Source organism: Cebidichthys violaceus, unplaced genomic scaffold (genome assembly GCF_023349555.1).
Source record: "Cebidichthys violaceus isolate CVI_PGR_0920_01 unplaced genomic scaffold, fCebVio1.0.p SCAF_39, whole genome shotgun sequence".
Taxonomy (NCBI): Eukaryota; Metazoa; Chordata; class Actinopteri; order Perciformes; family Stichaeidae; genus Cebidichthys; species Cebidichthys violaceus.
Window position 1 is genome coordinate 460,916 of NW_027176583.1, and position 20,000 is coordinate 480,915.

Here is a 20,000-nt window from a genome sequence, read left to right on the forward strand (position 1 = left end):
TTGTTATTCAGATCACATTTCAGTTTTTATTGTGATGCGAAGACAAAACCGTGAGATTCAAGTGCTCCGCTACTGTGTACCGACAAACCAACAGACTGCACTCTTCATCTGCGCTCCTTATTACGGGACGCAAATAAAAACAGTGTGAGGTCATTTAGGCTCTGTTGACTTACTCTGTCGCCACGGCGACAAAGGAAGTGCGGTTGGATCCGGTCTACTGTGGAAAAAAAAAATCAAGCATGTGGTAGTCGACGCAGCGCTCACGGCCCCTCCAGAGAGACGCAACCGAAAGCATTCCTCAGTTCGGTTTATTTACACAAGCTTAAACACAACAAGCCTTTAGGACTTCTGAAAATCAAAACTTCTGGAAATAGATGAAATAAAACTCAAATAACTGACTGGAAACCAGCACCGTGGTCAGATTTAACTTCTCCCCCTTAAGTTTGGAAAAATGAATGTTCTGTGTTGCCTGAGAATATCGTCTACAGTCAGATTATTCTCTGTATCAGTGAAGATAAATAATGTCTACATCCAAGACCGCGACATCTTTGGTATCTTCTGTATTTGTATTTCATAATTTAGTTGTTTCGGTATGTTGCTACGTGTTAATATGGTATCGACATGCTGTCTTTAGGCACAGCGCTAACATCGTAGTGTGTTTTCACTCGAACGTTTGCAGCTGAGACGCTGATGAGAACGTCATTAGTTTTGTTTGCTCGTAAACAAAAGTACTGGAAATTGAAGAGATGAAGCTTAAAAAGTCAGAGGAGCGGCTAAGTTACAGCAGTTCTTCCCGAGGGGAACATAAATGTCTGGAACGCATTTCATGGCAATCCATCCAATCCATTTCACTCAAAAACCACAAATCCAAACCTCATGGTGGCACTTATATTATGGAAATATCAGGGGATCACCAAAGTCACCAGGATCCATGCACAGGGAAACGTGAATGTCTGCACATTGTTGTCAATCATGCGTAAGCGTACAAGACCAATAAAGCTGATTCTGATTCTGATTGTGATCTATCCAATTGTTATATTTCAATATGGACCAAAGCAAACTACAGTGCAGTAAGAATGAGACGGGAATTCATTTCAAATGTAACACAAATCATTCGTTCCAGGGTTCTCCTGTCTGCTGCCATTACCCACAAGTCTTCACTCACTCGTGGTGTCTGTCCCGCTCTCATTACGAGGGTCTGTGACACGATGTGTAAATAGTCTCTCACTGTCTCTTCTACTGCTTTCACTCTCAGCCTCCCTTCTCCCTTCAATTGGGCCTCCTCACTTCCAGCAGCCAAGTCTGCTGGACTCGACTCTCTGTTGAATATTAAATGAAGCCAAGAACTCAGTCACGAACCTGAGATGTCAATCAGTGAGATAGATTGTTACGTTTTACAAACATCGCCTTCTGCACGGTTTCCCTGACTGAACTTTTGCCCCTTCAGTTTTTGTTGCTCCTTTCTGTCTTTCTTGCTCACCTGTCAATCATTTCTACTCTCCTGCAGCCATATATATATATATATATATATATATATATATATATATATATATATATATATTCCCTCTCTTCATTGTCTTCATGCCCTCTCACCCATCTTTCTCTCCCCCTGTCTGTCTGTCTCCTGTCCTCAGCGAGATCCCGGCAGTGTCTCTGTGCCCTCCTGACAGCGAGTGTTCAGCCGAGGCCCAGTTGACAGTCATCCGGTCTGAAGGGGAGCTGTGTGACAGCTGCAGCAGCCTCGACAGACCCTCTTCCTCCTGCCAGCTTTATCACCAAGTATGCCTGAGCTCTGACTCTACTGTGTGCTGTTTAGTATAGAAACTCTGGGACTCATTAAAACAGAAAGGTTAGAGATAGATTCAGGATCTGGGAAGGCAGGGGGGCAATAAAAGTCATCACTCAAAAGACTTGAACGACACCAGGATCCTCTATAAGTGGAGATAAATACACACATGTGCGTCTTCCTGTCTTCATTAGGTCCCCCAGTGTCCGCAAGCCGGCGCCTACAATTCGCCACATCCCCGAAAGTGTCCCCACTGCAGCCACTACGGTCCAACCAAGCCAAACACCTGCGGCGAGCGTCACTCAAACGCAACGGGTCCTCATGCTGAAGGCGGCGTCGTGGTGAAAGTGGAACACAGCTGCGGTTCTGCCCATCAGACGTCCCGTCACGGCGCGGTGAGATGTCATTGGCTGCGAGGGTCAAACGAGAGCAGGACGCAGAAGCCGACGCAGCGGCATGTGGTGACAGTAAGGTGTGTTTGGGTTAGACGAGTTTATTCTGTAGTTCCCACCTGTTCCCATCCTTTACGCTAAGCTAAGCTAACAGACGGCTGGCTGTAGGTACATATGTAACGAGCATTTTGTCAAATTATTCTAAAGAAAGTTCTCAACTGTTAACAGGGACGGAGGACTCTACTGCATCCTGAGAAAGTAAGTATTCAAACCACTCTTCACTGCAACAGCCTCTCTCAAAGTCTCTTCTATTGTGTTTACAGTAATTATTCTACACCCAGTGCCACGTCTTCTTCTTCTTCTTCTTCTTCTTCTTCTGTGGTTTTCTATGTGGCAGTTATTCCCAGGTGATAGTGGACTATCCGTTAGCAGTGTTGGTGGGTTGTGCCGTGCTGCTGCTGGGATGCTCACTAGCTGGACTCTTCATTGGTCCACTGCCAGACTTCTCTGACCCACTGCTGGTGAGTCTCTCTCTCTCACTCACACACACACACACACACACACACACACACACACACACACACACACACACACAGTGTCTGAAATGTAAACCTGCAGTCCCCCTTGGTGCAGCACGAGTACCTCTACTGTCGCCCTTCTGTCAAGTCTACAACCCAAACCTCCCTCACCACCTGAGGCTGAGGGTTCATTTCTGTTTCTCCAGTGACTCACGATGTCAGCCGTATCTGTTTACGTCAGCGTTATCTCGGATTCAATGAACTGCGCCGAATGAGATCGCGCTCGCTGTCGTATTAATTAAATGCATCTTCTCACCTTTTGAGACGCAAGCATACAGGATGAACACTAATTAAAAACACCATTGTGAAAATGCGACACGTGAATCTTAACAATGCATCGTTAAAGTGAATCTAAAAAAAAAGATTTGCATGAGAATGAGACATGATGGATGTAGAAGTGCGGGGGCTCTCTACATCAAACACTCATTTACCAAACAAGCTAATTTAGACAACATTATAGGGTGCTTGTGATGCTGATTTATTCAGGAAAGCTGCTGCAGTGCATCGAGGAGCACCAGCGTCCACACTGTGTCTTTAGCTGTGATGTGCGTGTGTGTGTGTGTGTGTGTGTGTGTGTGTGTGTGTGTGTGTGTGTGTGTGTGTGTGCGTGTGCGTGTGCTCTTTTCTCAGGGCTTTGAGCCACGGGGAACATACATCGGAGTTCGCCAGGCCAGCTTGTCTGAGCTGCAGGAGAACACCGGCCCGGGGAGAAAACTGTCTCCTTTACCGCAGCGGCTCAGCAGAAGGTCAGCAGAGAGACTGAGTGCAGCGCAGGCTCTCTACGCAGAAGCACTGCACCACTGACCGACGCACACCGACGCTTCACCAACACCAGTTATGAGTGCGCTGCGTGTGCAGGGTCGCTCACTGAAAACTGAGTTTTTACTCAGCCTTATACCTATAACTGCTAGGTTAAATAAAAACAGATTGAATATAACAATATGAGTATGATTTTCTTCAAGACTGTTAATACAAGAAGATATTAATACAAGTATGTACAGTCTTTATTAAAGCTCTTCTAATTTATATATCTTTTTATATTAATGATGAAATGACTCACTGAGAATCACCCCCGACTCTGCAGTTTGATACGGTTGATTTCTTGCGTCTTTCTGCTCCTTGTTTGCGTTTTTTTCCGTCCTGCGACTTTGTTTTCGATTCACTCTCACGGCTCTCATCTGCGTTTTCACCGACAAAGCTCAGACAAAGCTGAACAATGTCTGCTCGGCACCAAAAAACGACAGAGGAAGCCAGCGACTACCCGCTGATCAAAGCGGAACATTTAGCAGTTAAATGTCAGAGTTGGGTTTACAGCGTATTGCACAGCCTCCAAGTGGCCAAAAAACTAAACAATTACTGCCAGTTTAAAATAATTCAATCGTGAGACTTTTCAATGTTCCACTTATTTGGAACAAAGTGTGTATTTGTATGAATAAGGCTGAAAACGGGCATATGTGTGCTTCTCTCTGTGCTAGCATTGGGGGCGCTGTCAGCGGAGGTGGCAGCCAGGATGCCTCCAGGCTTCGCATCAAGAGGATGCTGGCCAGAGACTCGTCTCCAGACACGTTCCTCTGTGATGCTCCAGGTGGGTCAGACCCGATCGGTTCATCCGCTCACTGATCATAAATTAATCTCTCAAATTTATAGCAACAATAAAAACGAGGCCATGATCCTGACGGTAGATTTTTGCACAAATGCAAAAGGATGCGTAACACTGCTGGCTCCCTCATCCTCAGCAGAGCAAGACAAGGAAATGGAAATATCATTCAAAATATGTAAATGTGATGATTGCTTATTCAACAGTTGAGCAACTTGCATATATGCAAATCCTGTGAGCTGAAGGCTAAGCCTTCCAGCTTGTTAGGGAATAATCATCACTCCCAGCAAACTAATGAAAACAGTAGAACATAGAAACAACAGTTGCAGCTTGTTGGTTAACCGCAAATCAACAAGAACAATAACTAGAAGACGTGAATAATAGCTTTTAGCTTCGAAGAGAACCGTTTGAATGCATTTCATTCAGCAGGTTATCCCAGATCTATTTTGAAATAGTGTGCTGACAGATCAAAGAATACTTTGGTTTGCCTAATAAATACACAGAAAAGTCCCTAAATGGATTTATCAGCAGGTCCAAGACTTGAGGTTTTCAGTTTATGAAGCCTTATTTTTCATTCAAAGCAGACGGGAGGATAGAACACACAAGAAATGTGTTTCCAGCCTGGTTCGACAATGTTTAACCATTCTGACCTTTGTCACCAGTCCAACAAAGTGATGATTCACAGCTGCCCATCTTGTTCCTGTATGTTGAAACCATCTGTCTCCCTCCATGCAGGCGAGCGTTTGGCTCAGCTGGTGTTTCGATCAGAAAACTCAGCCAGTCTCTGGAGTCTGAAGGCCATCCACGCCATGTGTGAGATGGAGCAATCCAGGGTTCGCTCCGATCTACTCAGCCTCCCCCGTCGCTCCTCATGACTTTTGCTTCATTCGTCATCTCTTCAGTCGTCAACCTCACTCTTTGTCTCCGCTCTCTTTAATCCCCCGACACACATTTTAAAAACACTACTTCATGTGCATCGTCTTGTCTGAAATTGCTTCATTTTTGTTGTGAGTTTGTTTCAAAACTGGGCGTGCGTTCAAAAGATCTTTCACTCGTCTGATACAGATTCGCTCCCAGGCTCAGTTCCAGGACTTGTGCCAGCAGCATGTGAGGGGGGAGGCCGCCGAGGGAACGTCCAGAGGCGGCTGTTGTCCGAGCTGGTCTCTGGGGAATTACTTGGCCGTCCTCACTAACGCCTCCTGCTGCCTCAGTCTCACCTCACACCAGGTTCTGCAGCTTTCTTCTCTTATTGAGAATGTACCAAACAACAAGTTACTCCATGAGTTGGAATTAGGTTTTTGTAGATGGTACACTGCCCATCTTCTGAAGTTTTCTTTCCATTTTCTCCCTTAGGTGTCTGAGTCTTTGAACCTTCTCCGGAAATGCGGTCCCTACTATCACGGGGGACATCTAGTGGAGGCCTGTGTCGAGAGACCCAAACACGGCGGCTGCTCCTCTGTCCCGTCCCGCTGTAAACAATCCCGTGTGGTGTTCCAAATCCTGCACTTCCTGGTCGATAAAGACTTCCTCGGCCCGCAGACCGTCGAATACCAGATCCCTACGCTGAAGTACAGCCTTCTGTTCTTACCCGTCGACAAAGGAGAACACATGATGGAGATGTACATGAACAGCCTCGAGGGCAGGGAACTGAGGTACAACAACACCACTATCACTGGCATGGACTTTGGCATCAAGCAGAGGCTTTTCAAGTATTACCTGGCAAGAGATTCCATCTACCCCGTGCTGGCGGTTGCCTCTCTTCTTTTCACTATGGCTCTCTATCTCCACTCTCTCTTCATAGTAGCATTATCTGTGGTGGCAATCACAGGCTCCCTGCTGACCTCCTATTTCTTCTATAAAGTAGCATTCCGCCTGACATTCTTCCCGCTGGTCAACCTCTCAGCAGCTCTTATTCTCCTGGGAAGTTGCTCCAATCAGGTTTTCATCTTCGCCGACTTCTGGAATCTGCAGCTGTCCCAGAATCCGTCGGCCTCCCTCGAGAAGAGAGTGAACAGAGCTTTGCAGGAAGTCGGCTATTTGATCTTAGCGTCGGGGTTGACCTCCAGCGCGGCGTTCTTCTCCGGTTATCTCAGCAGCATCACCGTAATCAGATGTTTCGCCGTCTATCTGGGAACGGCCTCATTCGTCAGCTCCGTCGTGGCGTTAGTTTGGCTGCCGTGCTCTTTCATTCTGCGCGAGCGCTACATAGAAGCGTCCTCTGCGTCCGCAGCGGCGCAGGGGTGGAAACCGTGCTGCTCCAAAAACGCCGGCGGCTTCTGGGATACGAGCTTGCGCAAGAGGTGCCTCTTCAATCTCGGGCAGAAGCTGAGAGAATTAAAAAAAGGTCTCAGTGACACTTCCAGTTTGTTATTTCTGAAAATCCTGCCTTGCGGAGTGGTGAAGTTCAGGTACATCTGGGTGTGCTGGTTTGCAGTGCTGGCTGCTGGGGGCACCTACATGTCCTGCATTGACCCAGGCATGACGCTGCCCACCTTAGACAGCAGGGTCGCCCAGCTGTTCCGCTCCAATCACCCGTTTGAAAGATACGACGCGGAGTATCGCCACATGTTTATGTTTGAGAGACAGAGGGACGGAGAGGATAAACCCGTTGAGTTAAGGCTCGTTTGGGGTGTCGAACCAACCGACAACGGGGATCACTTCGACCCCAAGAGCAACGGCTCTTTGGTTTTTGACACAGACTTTAACATGAGCCGGCCAGACGCCCAGGTCTGGTTGAGGGATTTATGTGGACGGGTTCAGAACCAAAGCTTTTATTCCCCTCCGTCACCTGAGGATAAAGACGCCGTGACAGACAACATCTGTCTTGTGGAGCAGCTAACACAGTGGGTGTCTGTCAGACGGTGCTCGGAGAGTGATGAATCCCTCCATTTTTGCTGTAATGACATCCCTTTCCCCTACCCTCCCAGCGTGTTCGAGCGCTGCCTCAGTATGATGCTGGAGGAGAGGTACGCTGAGGGCCATCTGGCCCACAGCGGAGGCCTGCACTTCCAGCCAGATGGCAGGGTCGCTGCCCTCGTGTTGGCATTCAAAACCACATACCTCTACAGCTTCAACTTCAGCCGAACCGGTCTTTTCTACAGAGAAATCCTGACGTGGTTTAACAGAGAAATGTCAGGCGCGCCACAAGGGCTGGAGAATGGCTGGTTCATCAGTCAGCTGTCTCTTTTTGATCTACAACAAGCTTTAAGCTCAGAGACTCTCGTAGTGGCTGGCTTCTCAGTAGCTCTCACGTTTGCGTTGCTTCTCTTAACCACCTGGAATATTCTGCTGAGCATATATGGGACTGTAGCTGTAGGAGGGAGCGTTTTCGTCACCATCGGCCTCCTTGTTCTTCTCGAATGGCAGCTGAGCGGCATCGAGGCTCTGTTCATATCAGCAGCAGCGGGGCTGTCTGTGGACTTTGTCGCCAACTACTGCTTTTCCTACAGCTTGGCTCCTCATTCGGACAAAATTGGCAAAGTCGCACACTCCACAAAAAGAATGGGATGTCCCGTAGCAATAGTTTCCGGTGCATTTTTCTCCATGGGGATCATCATGTTGCCTGCCACGGTCCTGCTGTTCCGAAAACTGGGGATTTTCCTCTTTTTGGTGAAATGTGTAGCATGCGGATTCGCGACCTTCTTCTTCCAGTCCCTGTGCTGCTTTTTTGGACCCCAGAGAAACTGCGGAAAGATCTCGCTGCCGTGTTTCTCAGATCACGGCGACGGCGTGCTGTCCTCTTGCTCGGCAGCAGAGCCCGGTTCCCTGCCAGCTAACGGGGCCTTTGGCAGATCTAGAGCGAGGAGGAGTTATGACAAAGAAGCGGGCGGCTACCTCTACCCCGACCACCAACGTCAGCAGAGGCAGAAACAGACCGGAGCCGGGGGAGCTGGGGGCCGAGGGCCGGAGCAGTACGAGCTGCAGCCGCTGGCCTATCGACTGAGCGACAGCTTTGAAAACAGCACCTGCACCAGTAAGCTGTCCAACCGGCCGTCGGTGCTCTCCGATGAGATCGATTACTGCGGGAGGGACGTGGGCGGGACCAGCTTAGGTGGGGACAGCGAGGAGATGTGCAATCGTCAACGCGAGACCTGCCAACCGCCTCCGGCCCTTCAGACCTCGTCTCCGTACAGAGAAAACACCCTGCGGCCCGAAGGCGCAGCCAAGGACAAGCTGCTGTGTAAAGCATTCAGAGGCCAGTCTGGTGGGGTGAAGGACTGGAGCAATACGTCGTTCTCCTCGTCTTCCAGCATGGAGGACACCATCGTCAGCCACACGCCGGAGACCGTTGACCAGCCGTCTCACCGCAGAGACGACCGGACCACAGAGGAGAGCCTCCGTCACCATCGCCGCTCTAATAAAGGGCACCTCTGCTCCCTGTCCCAGAGCTCCTGCGAGGGTCTGGAGGACTCTAATGAAACGTGCCTGAGCGACATTGAACCAGGGCCGTCCAGTACGGGACAAAACGAAGGCGAAGAAGAGGTTCAGCTGCAGCCGGGACATCTAAACGGGAAGAGAGACACACTCCGTCTCTCACTGAAAGAAACAGTTTATGAGACTTGTAATAAGGGGCGCAGCAGTCAGAGTGAGGAAGTTGTGATCTTGCCCAACAGTAAGCCAGACCTGCCAGACGTCTGGATAAAGAGAGACGGAAAACGTGAGGACACATGCTGAGCAAAGACGGAGGAATCTTTGCAAACGACACACTTGCATAGAAACTACAAAAGGAGCAGACACTGTTACTTTTGAGTAATACATAAAGGAAGAATAAGCCACCCAAACGTAACAAGTGACAGCATGTTTGTCTCGTGTTGCTGCCAGGGTTGTTACACATCATGAGTGTCTCCTCAGCGAAAGGTCTAATCAAAGCATGACTTGTAAAAAAAAAACAAAAAAAAACAGACAAAAGACAATGAAAGATAAAGCTTTCATAGATAAAATAAATAAATCAAGTACTGCACCTGCTGCTGCAGAGTTTACTTTGTGCCTGGAACTTTTGTAACATCTGCACAGACTTATTATTATAACAAAAAAAACAGCGTCTCCACGCAGGAAAAGACCTCAATGAGCCATATGTACATTCATGGGCTGAATACTATTAGATACATGTGAGATAAGCGGAGAAAGAGCTGCATTGAGTCGACCATCGCCTAACTAAAGTCACATGGTTTTGCACTTGTGGCAATAATGTGTACAGTCTGTCCCTCGTGACCATTGCATAGAGAGCTACGGTTAGCGACGTGTCCTTTGTAGCGTCCTAGGTCGTTTGCATTTAGTGTCTCACTGTCATATTAAGAGTCGTGCTGTTTATTCAAGTGTCGGTGCCAAATACATGTAATGTTTACTGAAGCTACAAAAAGGCAAAAAAAGGGTTTTAATGCAGATCGAACACTAATACGTGGGTTTATACACTCATCTCTAGTTCTGAAGCAGTCGTTGTGTACATGGATTTGTACGTGGACCTCCGTCTACGGCCCACCCCCCAGCTGAGATGTCACACCAGCTGTTTTTATGTGCAGATGACAGTATTTATGACATAAACAGCATGTGACAAATGTCCTTCAACAGGTTGTTTCAGATGCTGAAACTACTGAAACTGTGTGTTTTGTGCAAAGGGTGCGTAAAAGAGATGTCTATGGTCCTCAATAAGTATATACAAAGAGGTGGTAGAGGAGCAGTGATGGTGGTGTTCAGCACAAAGAAGAGACTTTCGTCTGATGTGCCTATGAGCAGCTTTATTTTCCAGCTTTCTCTCTGTACGAAGTGTTTTCTTCCGACAGCTCGACTGTACAATCACAGCTCTACACCGAGCATTCACTTCAACATCACTCAGCAGACAATAACCTGCCTTAGAGACGGAACAAAATGATTCACGGGCTTTCAAAAGAACAAGACGAAACCGTAAAAAGGTCTAGTGTGTGGGATTTGGCGGCATCTAGTGGCGAGGTTGCAGATTACAGCCGACTGAAACTTCTCCAGTGTGACGAAGTGTGCAGGCGCCACAGCGGCAGATGAGAAAAAAAAACACAAAAGGCCCCATCTAGACTCCACCTCCACCTCCACCTCACCTCCACCATCATTTACAGGTGTTAATGTTAAGTTTTCACAAAGCTGAAATAAAATAAATCTTTTATTTTCCTGCAGACTGGCTTTTTTATTTCAAATCATGGTTTGAGTACTGGGCAGATTACAGACTTAAAGACATTAAAACAAAGTAAAATGAGAATAAATACAAAACCATTTTCTATTTGTATTTAAGGCCTAAAAAGCTTGGAGCCAAAGGAAAACATATTTCTACATTCAGCAACTGCCTGAGAGCAAAACCTCTCAGAGGATTTCTGATCATTCTTTTAAATGTCTGGAAAACAACAAACCTAAAACACCAAAGTCAGGAGCATCAGGTCAGCACCAATCATCCTGGACCCAGTCCTCTTTGGCCCAGTCGGGTAAACTTGTGGAATATTCAAAATCAGGTCCTTTGTAGCGTAACGCGTGGAGATACATGATGAGCTCCTTCTCTGTGGGATCCGGTCGGTCCAGCTTACATTCGCTGCACAGGTGGTCTCTCGTCTCCGGAGGACTTTTGTGAGTCGTCGCCTCCGTTTGATTTCCATTTGAGTTGTTGGGCTGAGCTTCGGGTCCGGAGGTGTTGTTAGCGTCTGGGTCGGTGCAGCCCCGACCCACCTTACCCACTGTCTCACTGCCACATGCCGACCCCTGCGTGTCAGTCTGATGACTCTCTGCACTCCGGTTGGGTCCAGCAGGGAGATCTAATAGATGTCCTTTCTCAGAGGTTTTGTTTTTCCCTGCCTCTTGCTCAATCCCATCGTCCGGAATATCCAGCAGGTGGAGGCTTTCCTGCGAGCGGTGCTCCTCTACCAGGGCCTGAAAGAGCTCCTCGTTGCTCTTTCCCACCAGCCCCCCCCTCCCCCTGTGCGGACCCCAGGCCGAGGACCCGTAGATGGGATCATTGAGGATGGGGAAGCCCAGGTACTGGAGGTGGACCCTGATCTGGTGCGTGCGGCCAGTCAGTGGTAAGCAGCGGACCACGCTGGTTTTCCCATTAAAGGTGAGCCTCTGGAAGACGGTTCTGCACTCCTTTCCCTTCGGATCAACGCGGCAGAGGCCGATTTTAAAGGAAACGACCAGGATGGGCTCCTCGCAGATCAGCTCGCCTTCTGGAAACTCACCCTCTACTCTGCACACATACTCCTTTTCAAGCTGTTAGAAAGTACAAATGTAAAAGGACATCTTTTGAGACCGCTATGGCAAATGCACCTTCGATGCATTAAAAGGAAAAGTAAAAGAACTCCAGAGAAATATTACCATTATTGTCTAAACCCACTATGTGCACATGTCAGTGGTGGTGCTGTGGATTTAACCACGTCAAAAGCGTCCTGAACGTACCTGTCTGTCTCTCACCAACTGGTCCAGTTTCTTCGACGTCTCCAGCGTCCTGGCAAACAGCAGCACTCCCGAGGTGAGCCTGTCCAGCCTGTGGACCGTGTGGAGCTCGGAGATGCCTCGCTCTTTTCCCAGGATGAAAATCACCGTGTTGTGGCGGAAACGGCCGCAAGGGTGGACCGGGATGGAGGCGGGCTTGTTGACCACGAGCACCTCCCCGTCGTCCACCAGGACCTCCAGGGGTCTGCCCACTACGGGGGGCTCGTGGCGATGCACCGTGTTCTTCATGTGGTCGTTATTCTGTGGACGGACGGACGGACGGACACACACGGACACACACACACACACACACACACAGATTTGGTTTAGTTACATCTTTAACGAGAGGAATGGAGGTTAAACTTCTGGCTCAACTTAATACAACTTATTACGTCATACTTGACATGACGTCATACTTGGTGACACTGACCCTGAGCACCACAGACAGGTCGTCCACAGGCGTCTCGTTCAGCCGGATGCGACCCTCTTTGGTGGCCCTCTGGTAGTACTCGATGGACTCGGCTCTGAACTCGCTCTTGAACACCTCCAGGAGGCTCTTGCCAATCCACCGACCTTTGCAGTACGTCTTGAAGTCAAAGTAGTACGGGTGCACTTTGCGTAGGCCCCCTTCAAAGTAGTACGAGGTCTCGTCGAAGTGCTCCTGGCTGAAGCTGACACCCGGGTTCCGCTTCTGCGGTGGGGGGACGTATCTCTCTCCCGGACGGAGCTTCTTCCCTCCCGCTCCTCTTCGCCTCTTGCCTTGGCCGCTTGCCTCGGCGTCGCCCGGCTCGTCGCTCTTTCTTTTGCCGCTCTCCGCCGCCTCTGTCGTCGCGGTTTTCTCCCCGGACACCGGGATGTTTACCTCCGCCGCCGGCGTTGAACTGTCGCGTGCCGCCTGCTCCATCGTCGAGCTGCTCCGTGGAGAGTAAAGATGGCGCTTCGGAGGACAAATAACGTTGCAAAATGAAATAAAGTGACGCTGTATCTGATCCGTTACGCGCCTATTATTATTATTGTTATTATTATTATTATTATCAACGCCCGAAGAGAAGACAGACAAACTACGTTTTCTCAAACCTCTGACAGACACACTCACGTGCATCGCTCTCTTGCTAGAGGGCCTTCTCGCTAAATGCGCACAGTGATGACGTAGATATGTAGTCAAATCAGTCCAATGTGTAGTTCAACCCATCGACCCGTGCTGTTTCTTCTTCTCTTCAGTTATCTTTAAGAACAAATCAGCTCATCAACGAGGCGTTATCGCCACCAACTGTTCAGAATGCGTATTTACTTTGTTTTTAGTAGATATTAGATTAATGAGGTTGAAGTTATCATCTTAATTTGTTCCAGGTTTTGAAGAGTTTAACCCTTTGGTGCCAGACAATAACATTTAATTAACTGTGGAACCTTGTTAAAATCTTAAACATTCCTTCCGTGTCCCGTCTGTAGCTCTCCTGGACCCTGATGGAATCATTTGCTGTACAAAAGTGAAAACGATGACGTATCCATTTAGTGGGTTTTATTTATAAATCATACACATAATAATTCAGTGCCTCAATTAATAGATTTTTGGCACGATGCCCCCTTCGCTCTACAGTGACAACGTCAAACAGGACATACAGTATATGAAGCCAGTAAAAACTTATTTATTACCACAAAATATATATTACATTGTGAATTTGCTGAATTTGCATTTATCTGCCTTGGCTTGTCTTTATGTGTCATTCAAAGCCAAAGCGTTCCCATAAGATTACACACACACACTCATCTGAAGCATCCAGGAGAACACGTTCTGTAGCTTCATAAGCTGATATTGCACTTTTTTCAACTGACTTACATAAAATATTGTGAATCTGATCTCAGGCAACCTGTCTTTGTCATCCACAATGACCTCATCACCCTCTAACTGACCCAGAGGATTCTGAGAGTATGGTCATCAGTCCAGCGGCGGTCGCTCATTCACTCTGAGTTTTATCACTCTCTGGAGGACAATCTGCTCGGGCAAACAGAGAAGGACCCTCCTCGTACGTTGCTGGGTGACAACCCAGAAGGGGCAGGTGGCCGTTAAGACCAGAGCTCGGTGAAACCGCCGGGAAAGCGCTACGGGCCCCCGGAGATGCAGCACCAACGCCACCTCCTGTGGGGGCAACCACACTGCAGTCAGAGCTCACCTCTGGGGAGAGAGGGAAGGACAGTGTTGATACGAGCAGGATGGAGCTGGATGTGACGCATGAAACACACTGAGGATCACAGAGGCTCCTGACAGAGGTTTGTCAGTAGATAAAGTGGTTTTGGTTTTTAAATTATAGCTTATGAGTGTTTGTCATGCAATACCCAGACCACTGGCGCCTCTTGTCAGTCAGGGGGACGTAAACCACTCCCATCAGAGCTTTCTTGAGGAAGGTCCCATCGCTCTGCCGATCGTACTGTTCCAACACCTGAGTGCCGCCGTCGGGGCCCACTGGGAGAACCAACCGCCCACCAAGCTTCAGCTGCTCCAAGAGCTTTGACAAAAAAAAAAAAAAAAAAAATGTACACAAGTTCACGTTCAAGAAGCAAATTCAGGCTGCCCTCTGCATATCGAAAGTTCCCTCATAGTTTACAGCACTTGAGAACACATTTTTATTTTTATTTTTTTTTTTTTTTTTAGGAACCCCTGACTGTTTAAGATTCACTTCCCTACAGTAGATGTTCGATCATGCAGACAAATGAGTTTTTGGACTCATCTTTGAGCCACAGAGACATTTTAAGGTAGAATATTGTATAAACAGGATTAAGGATTATTTGAGCACTGAATGTACTTTGGTTGAAATTCTTCACGTCTTTAACTTGTTGCCGTTTTGTTTTCGTCGTCCTGGTTAAATAAAGGATAAAGACGTATTTCAATGTGGATTTTTTTTAAACCTTAACTCTCTGTGCTACATTGTTGTGGATTTTGGATGTAGCCAAATAAGTGCATGACCTCTCTTATTCTATGTTCACTGAAGTGAAAGCCATACGTGTCCTTACAGCCTTAGGAACAGTAGCTGCAGCCGCTCCAACATGAATGGCATCATACGGCGCTCCTTCTGGGCGGCCGAGCCGTCCATCTCCCACTGTAAACAGATGTAGACTTTGTCTTTCATGGCTGTGCATCAAATATGATAAACATCAAAAAAAATTTAAAAAATCCACGACTTCATCTCATGACTCACCTGTAAGTTTGATGCGTCCAGAGGTGAGCAGTTCTGGGTCGTCAGCTTGCACGTTTTTTATTGACATTTGCACCAGTTCATCAATGTGTTCAATGCCGACCACTTTACCACTAGGTCCCGTCTACCAACGGAAGAAAAATGCAGCTATAGCACTCACTCATACAGCGCATTTTATACCAACCGGTAGGAAACGTGCAACGTTTACACAGCACTTACCATCCTCGCAAAGCAGGCCGTGAGATATCCGCTTCCTGAACCCACATCCAGCGCCGACGCCCCTTCAGTTAGTTTGTCACTTAACAGCTCCAAAGCATGAGCATGCTGTCAAACCACCACAGAACAACATTCAGCCCGTCACGTGTACGTACGTACGTGAACTATAGCAGTGCAGTGTTTGTTACTCACCATGTGCGGTGCACTGATGGTCGCTCTGTAGCCTGTGATGAGAAAAAAAAAAAAAAAAAAAAAAAAGCATAAAACAGTCATAGCACACGTTTGTGTGTGTGTGTGTGTGTGTGTGTGTGTGTGTGTGTGTGTGTGTGTGTGTGTGTGTGTGTGTCTTTAAAGAGTGACTAAAATGAATACCTATGGACTGAGGAGAGTCTGCATAAGGATAGTCTATAGTGTAGAGCCCTCTGTCTGTAGCCAGCATGGCGTCAAACACTCGGTCGCTGCGGATCACCCCGTGATCTGGAGGAGAATAGAGGAGGCCATTACACCGAGCTACACTAGAACACGTGTGTGTGTGTGTGTGTGTGTGTGTGTGTGTGTGTGTGTGTGTGTGTGTGTGTGTGTGTGTGTGTGTGTGTGTGTGTGTGTGTGTGTGCAGGTTGAACCCTGTGAGTGTCCATTTACCCTTTAAACTAATTAATACAGGCTTTTTAGATCAAACAAATGAGAATGGAAGCATAGCACTGGGTCAATATTTAAAGCTTGGAGGTATATCAATATATATATATATATATATATATATATATATATATATATATATATATATATATATATATATATATATATATATTCTATGTTTTGATAATTGTGTGGGATTTCGGTCATCGTAGCATCATGAGCATACGTGCGTTTCCCTTGTCTTAAAGCAGACAGTTAAATAAACTAATGGCAGAGCAAAGGATAACATTATTTCATTTTATTCATCCTTTCAATTTTAATGTCAAAGCTTGGGTCCCTGAGCTCTGCCCGTTACCCCTCAGCCTGCTGATGAGCTCTGCATGCGTCTTGCCGCTGGACATCCACGCCATGGTCCGGGACAGCAGCACACCCATCGGGATTGCCACTACTGCCAGGCGCAACGCTGCGTGCATCTCCTACACCGGATCTTCCTGCAGAGACATGACGACGATCAACGCTTGCAAACCTACACACAACCACACAAGTGATTGCAACGCTACATTTGATAATCAGTAATAATCAGGTTAACAATCAGTGCAAGCAGAGCTGAATTTAGCATAACAAATTATTGACATTAAAGTGAACTTGACGGTTAGCCACCGAGCTGATCCCAGCGATACAAACACATTAACACTACGTGATAAACCTATAATATATGCTAATGTCCGTTCTTCAAATGATCAATACTCGCGAATACCATAATTCAGCAGAGACCAGCAGCACTTGTTTACCTCGATAGTTCGTCACCGTGTCGGTTCCTTCCAGCTGGAACTAACTTCCTGACTCGCGACTCTAAAACACAGCCCCTGACCAATGAGATGCGAGTTTCCAACACAACGCCCCAGCGAGCCAATCGTATTGTAGAACAGTTTGACGGGCGGTTATAACGTCCAATCATATGACACTAAAAATAAGGAAGTGGACGCCCCCCTCATTCCAGACACTGGATCATGGACACAGTTAGCTAGCCAGGCTAATCGTTCATCTTTAACATCATACTTTAGAAGAAATAACGGTTATTCTATAAAGCGTTTCACACAGGTAAGACATGTTTGTAACTCATTACGACGACAAGCCGTTTAAAAGACACTTGAAAGGAAACAATACTCAATAAAATAGGTTTTAGACACCAGAGTAGCTAAGTATGTTGATATATTTTGGTAAATTAAAGCTCAGCTTTTGATTGTGCTTAGTATTAACCTGTGCAGTTTACCTTTCAGATTATTTTTTAATTTATATTCTAAATGTCTCCCGAAGATGCCCGTGTTAATGCTGCTGAAAGACCCATCAACACAACTGCGCAAGTGCTAATTCATACTTGTGTTCTAACTCGAGTCAGTTGACCAGAATGATCGAAGACTTCGAGAATAAGGAGGTCGTCCGGTCCAGCGGGGAGCTGTGGACTGAAATCTGCTCCGGTCTGCCGGAGTCACGAGCTGAAGCAGCCCCGGCGATCAACACGGAGTTCAGAGACTCCTTCCAGCCAGCCGCACACGTCGGAATGCGGCTCAATGGACACTCAAATGGGACAAATAGCAGTTCTTCCAACGCCCAGTGGGAACCCATGGAGGATTCTGAGATCTACATAGCCAGCTTAGGTACAGGCGTCCTTCCTGTCTCTTACGTGCATCATGTCACATTCAGCTCGCCCTGTCCTCACTACGGCGTCCATCATCTTTTTTTCTGACATGTAGACTAAAAGTCAGACATGTGACGCCCCCTCCTTAATTCAAACATGAACAATAAAGTATTTCTTTGTCTACATTTTGATGCAGAGAACCGCCTGAAGAAGTTAAAGGGCCAGTCGAGTGACGTGACGTCCAGGGACATGCTGCGCTCCTTGTCTCAAGCTAAGAAAGAGTGTTGGGATAGATTCCTGCATGATGCTCAGACCTCGGAGATCTTCCAAGGCGGTGACATGGATGAGAGGTGGGATGGTAGATTATTCCTTCATATTATGACACACACACATGAGGTAAAGGGTTATCTTGCCAGACAAGCACGTCTATTGTTGCAAAGATAACTCAAGTCTCCCAGGGCCCAAATAGCCATCTTAAAAACCTTGCGTGTGTTTCTCTTCTCTAGCGCTCTCGAACACTTCAAGAGGTGGATGATTCCTGAGAAGGTGGCCATCAGCGCAGAAGAGCTGGAGTATCTCCTGAGGCCGTCTCAGAGTAACGAGCAGGCCGAAGCGAACCAAGCGGAGACGGAAGAGGACACGACGGGGGAGAGAGCCGGCGAGGAGGAAGACGGCGCACACAGCCCGGAGAAATGAGTGTTAAAATAGTAACGCAGAAAGAAGAACTAATTTGGCGTGTATTCAGTAGCACTGACTGGTTACACACCCACACACACACACACACACACACACACACACACACACACACACACGCTCATTTTGAGCCGCGTTATGTCATAGCTCTGTTTTGGACAAAGCTTTTGTTAACAGTGGTCAATGAAGCAATTACGGCCTGTCATCCTCTGTATCCCCAGCAACTGAGTGTGAAGTACTTATTCAGTCATTGTTATTCATCCCCTGAAGGATTATTATCTAGTCTGTGTACTGATTCCCATTATTTATATATATATATATATATATATATATATATATATATATATATATATATATATAGTCACAAGAATGGCTCTCTTCTTTGAATATATGTGCAAAGGTTTTAATGAAGGAGCACAAAAAGCACCATGTTGTAATTGAGACTCTTGTGACATCTTGCAGACATCTAGGGTGGGAATACTCTGTGATATATTGTAACATATTGTGTAACATCTTTATTTTTTTTTTGCCATAATGTTTTTACCAATTAAGTTTTACCCACGTTTCAATAAAAACATAAAGTAGAATTGATTCTGTTCATTGGGCGCTGTTATATGTAGCTAGAGAGCTGAGGTACAAATAGAACTTTCTCCCGCACATCTGTGCATATAGGAGCAAGCGAGAGGGTCGACAGCAGCTGGATCAGCTGCATCACATCTTAAAATCGATCTCCCCCGACTTAAAGGGAGCTTCTACATCAAGGCGACACAGCAGCTTATCAGTCGGTCCAGTTGTTCCCAAGCTGAGCGGCCGAGACGGATCACTGAAGGCAGTAGACTCCCAAAATGTTGAAAACTGTTAATACTAGAACTACTTTGAGCATGAGTTTGCAATATAGTACAACGGCGACACATCCCCCAAAATGACCACAAAGTTGAATTAACGCCTCTCTGAAACAGTTTCGACAAAAACGTAACATTATAAACCTGCTTTATTGCAGGGCTGCTGCATTAATAGACTATTAGTGTTAGCTAGATGTATCTAATAAATTGGCAACTGAGTGCTGAAATCAACTGAACGCAAGTTAAACAGTGTTTGTTCTCATTTTTCTTTCAAGTGCAGAACACATTCTGCCACTTATCTTGACATAATAGAGTGGACTTTCTACAACTTTTCCTGGAGAATGCTTATTACGATTTTAGTGAGTAAAAGCAGCGACTTGCAGCTTCCGAGGTTTCACAGAGCCGTGCTTTGACGTAAGACGTTAGCCTGGGATAACAGATGCCGCTGTGGAGCAGCGGATGGCAGGAAATTAAAATATGATTGGCAGCCATCACTGATTCAAATTCAATTTCTGTGGAAGGTGTTAATGAAGAAATCCAGCTGTGGTGTCCCCTGACAAAAAGAGCTTCAGCAACCATTCAGCCATCAACGTCATCTCTGGGTAAAAATAAACACATTGTAATACATCAACACAACTATAGCACAATATAATGTTTAATCTCTATTAATGTATGTCAGAGTTTGCAATTAAATGCATTTTGGGGAGAGGTTGGATATTTGAGCGACAGTAAAACCCCTTAGCACCATCCAGTATCAATGGTGTGAGATGAAATTGTTAATTTATGTTCCCATCATCCCCCCCCCCCTCCCACAGGAGCAGCCTCTGGCAACTATCAACCCCATCAAGTGGTGGGGGTCCTGGCTGAGACCAATAAGGACCCACAACAACATCTGGATTAGGGTGTACAGTCGCAGTCACCCCGTCGGGACGGCGATGGATGATGAGACATTCCTCCCAGTAGGTCCCCTAGACAAACACTAAATCC

At 46.8% G+C, this 20,000-nt stretch overlaps 4 protein-coding genes across 7 annotated transcripts in view; 2 read left to right on the forward strand and 2 right to left on the reverse strand.

Moving 5' to 3' along the window:
- The window catches only part of disp2 (dispatched RND transporter family member 2), a 12,858-nt gene extending 2,394 nt beyond the window's left edge, over positions 1–10,464 (forward strand). Inside the window, exons 2-10 of the mRNA XM_068726481.1 lie at positions 1,635–1,779; positions 1,981–2,258; positions 2,407–2,436; positions 2,576–2,699; positions 3,387–3,502; positions 4,232–4,341; positions 5,089–5,186; positions 5,419–5,580; positions 5,707–10,464. Coding sequence (XP_068582582.1) covers positions 1,635–1,779; positions 1,981–2,258; positions 2,407–2,436; positions 2,576–2,699; positions 3,387–3,502; positions 4,232–4,341; positions 5,089–5,186; positions 5,419–5,580; positions 5,707–9,027 — 4,384 coding nt within the window. The 3' untranslated portion in view covers positions 9,028–10,464. The remainder of the gene's footprint in view (positions 1–1,634; positions 1,780–1,980; positions 2,259–2,406; positions 2,437–2,575; positions 2,700–3,386; positions 3,503–4,231; positions 4,342–5,088; positions 5,187–5,418; positions 5,581–5,706) is intronic.
- A 291-nt stretch (positions 10,465–10,755) lies between these two features.
- Positions 10,756–12,918, reverse strand: rpusd2 (RNA pseudouridine synthase domain containing 2). Its single transcript, XM_068726482.1, has 3 exons — positions 12,227–12,918; positions 11,761–12,057; positions 10,756–11,574 (listed from the first exon to the last, which is right to left on the reverse strand). Exons 1-3 carry the CDS (start codon positions 12,896–12,898, stop codon positions 10,756–10,758), a joined length of 1,788 nt encoding a protein of 595 aa, XP_068582583.1. The 5' UTR covers positions 12,899–12,918.
- Positions 12,919–13,300: 382 nt separating this feature from the next.
- Positions 13,301–16,691, reverse strand: pcmtl (l-isoaspartyl protein carboxyl methyltransferase, like). Of its 3 annotated transcripts, none has more exons than XM_068726483.1 (9): positions 16,631–16,691; positions 16,195–16,330; positions 15,576–15,680; positions 15,396–15,427; positions 15,207–15,311; positions 14,991–15,111; positions 14,806–14,891; positions 14,131–14,300; positions 13,301–13,933 (listed from the first exon to the last, which is right to left on the reverse strand). In XM_068726483.1, exons 2-9 carry the CDS (start codon positions 16,310–16,312, stop codon positions 13,897–13,899), a joined length of 774 nt encoding a protein of 257 aa, XP_068582584.1. In that variant the 5' UTR covers positions 16,313–16,330; positions 16,631–16,691; the 3' UTR covers positions 13,301–13,896. The 3 variants fall into 3 exon arrangements, with proteins under 3 accessions (XP_068582584.1, XP_068582586.1, XP_068582585.1); XM_068726485.1 differs by having other exon boundaries at positions 13,301–13,969; XM_068726484.1 differs by lacking the exon at positions 16,631–16,691 and adding an exon at positions 16,597–16,630.
- Positions 16,692–16,834: 143 nt separating this feature from the next.
- On the forward strand, positions 16,835–18,758 carry ccdc32 (coiled-coil domain containing 32). 2 transcript variants are annotated; one of them, XM_068726486.1, is made up of 4 exons: positions 16,835–16,940; positions 17,235–17,497; positions 17,675–17,828; positions 17,985–18,758. In XM_068726486.1, the coding sequence occupies exons 2-4, from the start codon at positions 17,248–17,250 to the stop codon at positions 18,172–18,174; spliced, it is 594 nt and encodes a 197-aa protein (XP_068582587.1). In that variant the 5' UTR covers positions 16,835–16,940; positions 17,235–17,247; the 3' UTR covers positions 18,175–18,758. The 2 variants fall into 2 exon arrangements, with proteins under 2 accessions (XP_068582587.1, XP_068582588.1); XM_068726487.1 differs by having other exon boundaries at positions 17,239–17,497.
- Positions 18,759–20,000: the final 1,242 nt, after the last annotated feature.